This window comes from Pinus tabuliformis, chromosome 6 (assembly GCF_031772625.1).
Source record: "Pinus tabuliformis cultivar Carrire ecotype Pingquan chromosome 6, CPIR1, whole genome shotgun sequence".
Lineage (NCBI taxonomy): Eukaryota > Viridiplantae > Streptophyta > Pinopsida > Pinales > Pinaceae > Pinus > Pinus tabuliformis.
Window position 1 is genome coordinate 1,169,393,779 of NC_142292.1, and position 10,196 is coordinate 1,169,403,974.

The 10,196-nt window shown below is 38.1% G+C and overlaps 1 protein-coding gene across 1 annotated transcript; it reads right to left on the bottom strand.

Annotated features, from left to right (window-relative positions):
- Positions 1 to 571: 571 nt before the first annotated feature.
- Positions 572 to 1,455, bottom strand: LOC149262950 (uncharacterized). Its single transcript, XM_089386818.1, has one exon. It carries the CDS (start codon positions 1,356 to 1,358, stop codon positions 657 to 659), a length of 702 nt encoding a protein of 233 aa, XP_089242944.1. The 5' UTR covers positions 1,359 to 1,455; the 3' UTR covers positions 572 to 656.
- Positions 1,456 to 10,196: the final 8,741 nt, after the last annotated feature.

The window sequence follows — 10,196 nt, forward strand, 5'->3', positions numbered from 1 at the left end:
TGTGTGATGACAAAAACTTCTTTAACGCTGATTGAAAAGTCTTCAAAATTTTGTCGACTGAACTTTAATTATGCAGCTACAGCACTTTCGTAGCGCGCTACAAAACAGCTGTGCACTATGCGTCCTTTTCAGCAGTTTCGTAGCGCGCTACGAAACTGCTGTGTAATCACAAAACACAATTTAACACCAAAATCTGACTGTCTTGAGCTTCATTATCTTGAAATGTCTCTTTTCATGTGCCCTGAAGCTTTTCAAACTGAATATATATATGGACCCCATTCTTCAAGGTATGTATGCAATATGCAACCTTGGCATTTGTGAAAGAATCTTCAAGTAACAAGGAAGAAGAGATGTATGCCAATCATTGGCAATGAAGACAACATCCTCCCCATAAGGTCCACTAAAGTGTTCACTGCTTGAGAGATTAAGAATCCTTGGAGCTTCAATAGCTGCCTGACATAAGAGGCTAAAACGAAGTTCATTGTCTTGGTAGTCCACCCCAGTATGTCAGATTTTTAGCATTAAAGAAAAATATATCAGGGCCCTTTTTAGTATAATGTTTCAGACTTCATGGCAAGACCTGTAAACATAATTCAAATAAAGATTTGTTGTTGTCTCTAGCCATGAATTGACCATCAGCATGTTGCTTATAGTATTCATCTCTGACCATCAGCATGTTGCTTATAGTATTCATCTCTGTGTCGGTGTTGCTTACTGTACACAACCCAAAAGATAATTGAAAGCATTATACCAGTTGAGACGAGTGCTAAGCCAATGTAGACCCAGTGAAGATGTTGTCGAAGGCCAGGGCAATAATCCTCAGTTATGGTACCAAAAGTTTCCCTCACAAATGTACAGTCCTGCAAATTCACGAGGAAAGGAGTGTAGTGATACAAACCATAGCTGATATTAACTGCTAGTACTAACTGTTTGTAAATATCCAGGGTTATCCGACCAGTGTAAGGATTGCAAAGTGTAGGCACTAGAGGACCAGATTGATTATAATAAAGAGGGCCAGCATTTGGCGGAAAGTTACTATTAGCAACAGTACCTAGCACCTTGTTCACAACTGTTACCACTTTACTGGTTACTGTTTTGCTCTGATTTAAAGATTGTTCAGCTGTTACCACATCTACACAAGGCAGAATGTGGTCAAGGGCGGTATCTTCATAAGGATGTGCAACCCACTCTTTCATGGTGACGCAGGCATCTCCAACCGCACTGTTTAATAAAATGAACACTCCACAAAGAATAAATGTTCCCGCCACAAGAAACCATGCACCAAGTACCAAAAAGTAAACCAGAGTCTTGAGTCCAAGAATAGAAAATAAAAGTCCAAGAAATGCCAGAACCAGCATTGCTGTAGCCACCACAATTAAGGTAAATCGCACATTCTCCAGTACATCCCTTATTGTCCGAGAATTGTCTTTGGTTTTGGACTCCAGATCATTTGCTGCCCTCAATGAGCTGCTCTCACTGGCTATGCATTGATGTCCACTGCTCATTGGACTACAAGGCAGCTTCTGCTCTGGCATTTGAGAACACAGAAGTGAAGCAATTACTCCTGTTATTTTCTCAATCCAATCCATATGATCTATTGTACTCTCTGCTTGGCGGTGATCAATTTTATTTTCCATCTGTCATCTGTAAGGGGTGCCATTTGACCCATCAATACCAATTTTCTCCATATCTTGAGAAATATAAACCCAAAAGCCCAATCTTGAAAGAAAACTAAACTCGGACTAACACTAAACCTTTACAATCAAAATGATGTGAACAATTTAGAAATTGTTTCTTAGGTGATAACACCTTAAACATTACTATGCTTGATTAAGTGTAGTAAACTCATTATACATATGCTTTCATTGAATTTTTTGAGTGTTTTCTTTTAGAGTTGTCATTTTGGTTAGGTAATCCATTTCACATTTGTTGCAAATGACACTTTTTGGAACCATCTGTTGGGTATGCCGACAAAGCTAATCGTAGTACGCAGAATCTATCTTTTGCGGCCTGGGCCATCTTCGCTCCAAGTGGCAAATTAGTGAGTTTTAGGGGGATATGTATTAGTCGATCAATGAACAACATCGCTGAGTATAGCGCGTTGATTGAACTTCTCTTTGATGCCATTTCACATGGCATACGCTGACTCATTGTCAGGCTAGATTCACAACTCGTCAGCTTACTGGTGTTTATTTCGTTTGGAACCCAACTATTCGTCGCATGTTCCTAAGAGTTAGGATTTTGGAAAGACACTTTGATTCCATTCAATATCAACACATTTCCAAAAACTTAAACACATTGACTGATTCATTAGCAAACTATGTGTTAAATAGACATTTGCAGCATTTGTAAAGAAAGCATTTCTCATCAACATTTGCATTAGGATTTCATCACTTAACCAAAATAAAACTCCAAAAAATAAAAGATAGATAGTTGTTTATAGTTTTCAAATTTTTTTTTGTGTCCAAGACAAAATTGGTCATCTGATCAAGAAACTTAAAGCAAATGCAGAAAAACATCCTAGACTAGTGATGCTGATGATAACATGTCACCACCTATGCTATCATGTGCAGGAGCCTAGTCCAACGACTCGGTACACCAGTAGTATGGCGCTGTAACCTCAAAGGTAACTCATCAGTCCTGACATCCTGAATGCTGAGAGTGAGGCCCTCGATCTGATCCTGCAACACTGACAGGGTCTCTGATATATCTAGATCTCTAAGGACGACCCTCCCTATATCCTCTCCTGCTAGAGCGTCATCTGCTCCTTGTGGATGTGCCACTGGTCACATTGGTCCAATATCTACACACACATATGATTTTGTTTAGTCTTGGTAACATAAAAAACACAAAAACATTATAAAATTGAAAAAACAAAGATGTGGTCAAATCATTTTACCTATAGCACTCCACTGCTCACCAACTGGTAAAGCCAAATTCGAATCGCCTCGGAAATCCATCCCAGTATATGGATACTACGCAAATACCATCTCCTAGTGGTTGAAACACTCGAAAAAGGCATTTGATAAGGAGATATGTGACTGGCCAACATGTCTAGCCATAAGGTACACCCATCTCTGCATTCGTGGTTCCCTTGGTGTAGGCAATCCCAGTGAAATGTTTTGAGGTTGCATCAGTGGAATTCTTTCCAAAGCAAAAGTAGTCAATATGGATCCATAACCAAAGTTCTTGGTTCTTCCATTCTTTACTTTGGAAAGTTGTTCTTTTATGACAGGAAGTATCGCCTCACACCAATTGAACACCATCAGTTCCAGGCTTTCCAAGGCATACTGCATGTAGGATCTGTTCGCTAAATGTAAGGTTGTGCTGCCAGCCAATCTAGCAAAGGTAAATAGTATGGTCATCAAAGGTCGATCAGTAACATCTCAGATATTAATCTTACCATCTCTACTGGGTTGAGATCCATCCCTGCAGAACTAACGAATGTAATCTTTCATAGATTCGCCCCCACGAGCAAATATTGATAGTGAAAGAGGGGCACCACACCTCGAAAAACCCATTAGAAAATAAATATCCTTGACTGTGAAAGGAATAGATTTACCTCTGATCTGGAATACCTGGTTAATAGGATCCCAAGCATTGAGAAAATACTGCAACAAACTAATATGTTGTCTCATGCTAGATATGCAGAAAAACTTCAATAAACCACAGTTTCTTAATGCATCCACTGTGCCTTGGTCATGTAAAGAAACCATATCCTCCTCTTCATTTTCTCTTTCATACCATGTGACAACCATATTGATCCAACAAAAATCTAAAATGCAAGCAATAGATGAGTTAGGATCCAATTTTGAGCAAAAATAGGTAAAAAATTGATGAAAAAACACTGTATAAATTTGCCCTTCTACGCCCATCGCACCCTACCTTTGAGAAAGGTGAGATGCATATTGACTGGCCTATTGGAAACTTAGTATGAATCACACCTTTTGATATAAACTAGGTGCAATGATTGGGGAACGAAATCTTTAAACCCCAGGGGCCCATAATAGTGAAAAAAGTTGCCCATAATTGAAAAAAGAGGAAATGAAAATGAAGATCTTAAGGGTAGCTCCAACCTGGTCCTGACGGCATGGAGAATGGTCTACAGGATCTCCCAAAATCAATTGGTGAAATTTGGGGGCAAAAACCGCTTCAGAGCTCCAAATCCAAAATTTGAAATGAAATGATAAAACTACTTTTTATGTTTACTGTTCATGTACTTCAAAGTAAAATGTTAGTTTTAGCTCATTTTTCGTCCATATATATGTATTTCTAATCAATTTGATGGAGTTTTGAGTAGGTTGAACGACTAATGAAAGAATTTGATGTGCTAAACAATGAATTTAACATCTTTGACCACCAAGCAAACTTTTTATCTTCTTTTCGAGCTTTGATTCAAAAATGAAAAGAAAACTATAGAGTCCTCTTTAAACCCTTTTCAGACTCATTAAATATGAAAAGATTGTGTGATTGCCATTCTGTCAGTTGAGCCTTGGTTGTTTTCATCTCATCACCACCATCTCTTTAGCTGATCATACACTTTCACTTAGTTGTTTTACCTGTTTTGAGGAACAATTGCAATGAGTGGTCTTATTAGACAGCCTCTTCACATAAATCAACATGTTTTGAGAAGTTCCAACATCACCAGAACCAGTTGCTACCCTAGACAACACTCGTTCCTCAAAATAGAGTCCTCTTTAAACCCTTTCCAGACTCGTTAAACATGAAAAGATTGTCGAGCACTTGTCTTCTCCAGCTCGTTAAAATATCGGAAATGTCATCCCTCCTATATCATTTTATCCTTTTTCGGACCTGAGGGATTACTTTATGAAAAAGAACTTATGGAGTTTTCTTTTCATCCCTTTTCAAACTCTCTAAACGTGAAAAGGACTGAGTTAGCCTTGTCGTTAAAATCGTTAAAACAATAGCGACAAACTTGTCCATTTAGACGAGACTGAGTTTCACTATCACTAGACTCGTTAAAATACTAAATAGCGACAGGTTTGCCCAAAGGGAGAATTATAGAACAAGCATATGTTATCATCGTCAAGCTTGAAAAAAATGAAAAGGTATTGGTCAGAAATGATTGGGGAAAAAAGGGAAAAAACTTGAAGAATTTATGGTAGCAAGTCGCTCTTGAACATGACACTTTCACTTCATCTCCATTATTAAGTTGGGTTGGGTTATTCCATTCACCGGTCATCATACCATTGGCCTTTCATACCATCCATATTTTGGGGTTAACTCTACCAATTCATCTCAGTGTTGCCGACATGTTCAAGAGAAGTCATCCAATTGAGAAATCGCCATCCAGTTAATGTCTCATACATTGCAATACCTCCAACCTTCATTTTTGCATGACTGCCATTCCTGAACCTTGTGTCGTCAGTTCGTTTTTCACCTCCAAAAATCATTTGCTTAGTTTCGTGTCGTAGATGTGGGATACATCAAGGCCCTCCTACGAAGAGATGCTTCTTATTTACATTAGCTCATTATCCAAGAAGTTGGCTTAGAAACAACCCTTTCAGTGCTTTGAAGCTTGCATACATCAATGGCAAGTTTCTCACTTCTGGTGACAAGTTGGCATCAATGGCCTTTGGCCGAAAGATTTTGCGTGGTGTTCGACATCAGATCATGTATTCACACCACGTGAATTGTACTAAAGTACCTTGAGGATCATTATCATTATCGGTGATTCCTCTCGCATCTGTTAACACCTCACATCATTGGCTGGTAATCAAGCAATGTCATTCCATGTTCGACTTCAGAACATCTCTTCACATGTTTTGACTTGTACATCAAGTGAAGTTTGAACGAGTTTGAATACCCCAGATCTAGCTTCATCCATCCGAGCTGTGATATATTCAGGGATATAAAAACATCAAATGTACAAAGGCTCTACACAGATGGTCATCCTAATCATGGATGATGACTCTATATCTGAAGAATCACCAGTCTGTATCTACAGACGACTATCTGATCTATGTACATGAAATGAAATTTATAAAGATGAGTATCGGAATGCCTCCCTTAGTGAGATCATGAAAATCATATTATGATAATGTATTGTATTGTAACTTATGCAAGCCACCTTCCAGTTCGAAACTTTGGATCCTCATGATAAAGCATTTCACTTGACATGAATATTTATGACATCATGCTTTAGGACTGTTATAGACATATTTGGGCACATCAACCCCAAACTTATATGTCGATGTATTAGGGCTCCTCAACCCCTAAAAGAGTTGTTTCATACCCTAAAAGAACATAGTCATCTGAATACATCATTCCCCAAAAGTTCCATCTAAGAAACCATCCAGAAATTTCCTAAATTGAACCATACACTGCTCCACTGGAAAAGTGTGATGTATAGTGAGTGGTACACTACCAGGCTGTGATGCATACTGATTAGGCCTTCTATAGGGTGCGATGGGTGAGGATTGACCAATGTCCGAGATAGTTTTCTAGGTGGTTGCTCATGGAATCTTCTAAAAACTTCTCCTATGCCACTTGCCTCTCTGAATTCGCCCAAGGAAGAATAAGGGATCTAAAACCATATGTTATCCCTTCTCTCGTGGAACCAATTATAACAAGTGGAATGACACTAATCAAACACCATGGATGACTCACACCCTTGCAAACATCTATAAATGGATCCCTCATCCAAGAGATCTGGAGTCTGAAATGTTGTGAATTGCAAGGAAGTGTTGATAGTTTGTAAGTGAGGAGAGAGCATTGTATTTTTGTTGGTGTGATCTTGCTATTTCATGAGGTGAAGAATGATTGAAGCTGGGAGGATGATGCTAGATGAGACAACCGGGTTGTAATTCTCCCTTCTATTAATAAAGCTCTTCAAGTTTTCTTCCATATGATTGTGTAATTGTGAATGTTATCATTTGTTCATTATATATTTGATTCTCTAATGTTTATGTTGTAATAGATCATGATGCTTTGATGGTTCTTTGTTGTTGTACTTGTGTAGGTACTCTCCAAACATGTTAAGTACGGGGAGGAGTTGCAGCATCTGTCAAAGGGGAGAGAGATCAAGTAAGGGATTAAGCAGAAGTTCCAGGTTGGCTCCATTATCTTTCTCTTATTTGTTACACATAGAAGAAATCATTGAATTCCTTTAAACTGTTGTTTCTAGGGTAGTTGCCAAACCTAAAGGGCTAGAATTCTTTAGGAATACTAGTTTTCCCAGAAATAGTTGGCCTAAACGACATGGAAAAATTAGTATATATAGCAGTTCTTGACCTCATTTGAAGACAAGCAATTAGGTGAAGGACCCTAAAGAGAAGCGAGGGACGAAGGAAGGACAACGCAGGGAAGGGACATCATTGGAGGATTGTTTTGGGCTAGACCACCATCACACGTGTGAAATTTTCAAGACTGAAGTTGGAAAGGATAGATCAAAGGTTGAAGTCATACCTAAGTTCTCTTGTTTGGGTGTAAATATTCATTATAGAAAGCTAAGTAGGAGACAAAAACAATATCCTTCAAGGAGGAGTCTATTCAAGTTGAAAATCGGATCTATGGTTTTTGCAGTTAAGAAAGGAGTTGCACGACGAAGATGAAAGACCAAAATTCTAAAGGAGATACGAACAAGAAGAGGAAGAGTGGGGTTTTAGAGGAGAATAGTGACTTGGTCTTGGGAGGACTCTAGTGTCAAGGGTCTTTTTCATGGTCTTGGTATTTGTTAATTGACGATCTATAAGAAGAATTTTGTTTGGTTTTTCCTCTCAAAGAGTGAGAGGTTTTGGCCCTGGATGAAAAGCCTACATACTATGTCTCTTGTCTCCTTATTATTTGGTAATTGTCTTGATGAAGAGAACATAATAATAACTCAATAAGAGAATATCATAATCAAGAAATAAAACGACTATCACAAGCAATTATCTTAAGTACACGAATCACCTAACTATTGATGCCCTAGATGTCTCAACATGGTATTGAAGCTAAGGTGTTAAATACAAGGAGGGGCATCTAATCAAGGAGACGCAAAAGGATCAAGAAAGGGATCAAAGAAAGAGATCAAGATCTTCATCGTACCGAAACCCTAGATCGAATAAATCTACTTTAGCAAGAGTCTTGGAATCATCACCAAGGAGGAAGCAAAAAGAAAGCCAAAACACTAGAAGCATTTATGAGATTATCACTCATCCATCATCTCAGGAGTGGAAGTTTTTTGAAAGACTAAGGAAGACTAGATTGAAGAAAATTGTCATCATCCTCAAAAGATTTGAAAAGCAAGCTCTCTCTCATCAAATGATCTATCAAAGAGTGATTTTATACTATCTATATCAATATCAAGATTAAGGAGGAATAAAGTGGAGAGAGAGGCATCTACTCAAGTAAGTATATGACTTCATCTGAATCTATCAAAATGTACTTTTGCAAGAAGAGCAACAAATTAGTTGGGGCTTCAAAGTTTCCTGCATGGAAGAAAAGAATAGACCTAAACCTCATTTAGAATGAAGTCATGGATCAACCCAAGGGGTCAATAACCCAACCTCCCAAAGAAGATACTCAATCACTTGCTAAATTCATGAAAGTGGAAGTGAGGGCCCAAAGGATTCTCATAGAATCCATCAAAGAATCTCTCATCCCATATGTATCAAAGTTAGACACTTCAAAAGAAACATATGAAAAATTGGTGTTGGTAGGCTAAATTTTCCTAATTTTTAACCTCTATTTTAACCTAAGAACCTATTCATTTCTATACCTTTTTCTAAAATCCTGCACATTCCTGCACCCTCTTTGTATTTTCATATTTAAAGGCTTGCCATGGACTTAATTACTTATTTATGGATTTTATACCTTTAATTATCCTTGCAACTAATATTTGTCTATAAAAAAATGTATTAATCGTTGTGATAGTATGGTCGAGTGAAGGTACAATTCCAGCACTAGCTGGTGGATCCCTACACTCCCATGACAGCTCATTAATAGGACTTTTGCACAACCAGTGGATTCCTGTACTCCCGTGACTCACCAATCAACGCGTATCTTTAGTAAAGAACTAGTTGACCTTGAGTTGGGCTCGGAGCGGGAGAGAAATCAACAGATGAAGATCATGAACTCGGCCAGATATCTTAGATTAGAATTTTGTAAACAGCTGAAAGGCTGAGTTAAGCTATTGTTGTGATTTAGTTACGGTTGTAGGCCTAAAGGCTTGTATATAATGTAAAATTCTAATACGAATTAAGGAGCAATACTATGGTAAAATTCTATTAAGAGACCGTAATTATTTTGGAGTATTGCCTCTTGATGAGCCTCATAAATGGGTAATTATATGGGCTCATTTTAACTCCTAACCTAGTCCAATCAACCATTCTCTTATCTTATTGTATGATTTTCTGATTATATTTATGCTTATGGAGTGAGTTGAGCTAGTTATGATGCCATGTGGTCTAACATGTGTTTAATGCAGATTATTGATGAATTTCGAGGTCAAAGTCAGGGATCCAGTGGACAAATGGCAGCAATAACTTGAAGTGGACAAAGGAGAGGACTTGTAGGAGGGAATCCCCCTCATTTATTACTCCTCACTTTGAATTCCCCTTCATTCATCTCGGAGTACAAGCAGCCGAATCATGCACTAGAAGGCAGCCATGCAAGTGCTGGATGACTGATGATTATCTCTAGTTTTGGGAGCCAAGCCTCCGTGATTTTAAGGAATTTGTTGGTAGCTTCATTTGTATAAGTAGAGAGGCCTAGGGCCTCACTAGGGTTGGATTTTTGCTTATGTAAACTCTACTCCAACTTCGAGCTTATTATTTTGTGACAATTTCATGTAATCTTGTTATTGTTTTGATAATAAAGATGGAATCCTTTTTGAACTAGAATTGAGTTATCTCAGAGGGCTGAAGATCTTGGGTTAGGGCCCAATCCAAGCAGCCAAGCTCCTCTTTACTTGTATTTTTATGTTTTATTTCAGTTTGTAGATTAGGTTGATGTTAGATGTATTTATTTTAATGGTTAAGAATAGGTTGCTTTTGATGATTTAGTAGTTTTCTTCCATTTGTGCTTTATGTAGCAGGTTAAGCAATGACAAAGAGAATATTCAAAAGTATAGCAATGGTGCCTTGTCCCCTCTTCCTCCCTTTGGGATCATGAGTTGAGGCAAAGACCCTCTTGCTGCCCCAAAAACACAGATTTTCCTCATTCATAGGACTTCTAGTGTTTGCAGCTTTTTA

Excerpts from the sequence above, each read along its gene's own strand:
- LOC149262950 (XM_089386818.1), bottom strand. The coding sequence starts at position 1,358 with ATGCTGGTTCTGGCATTTCTTGGACTTTTATTTTCTATTCTTGGACTC.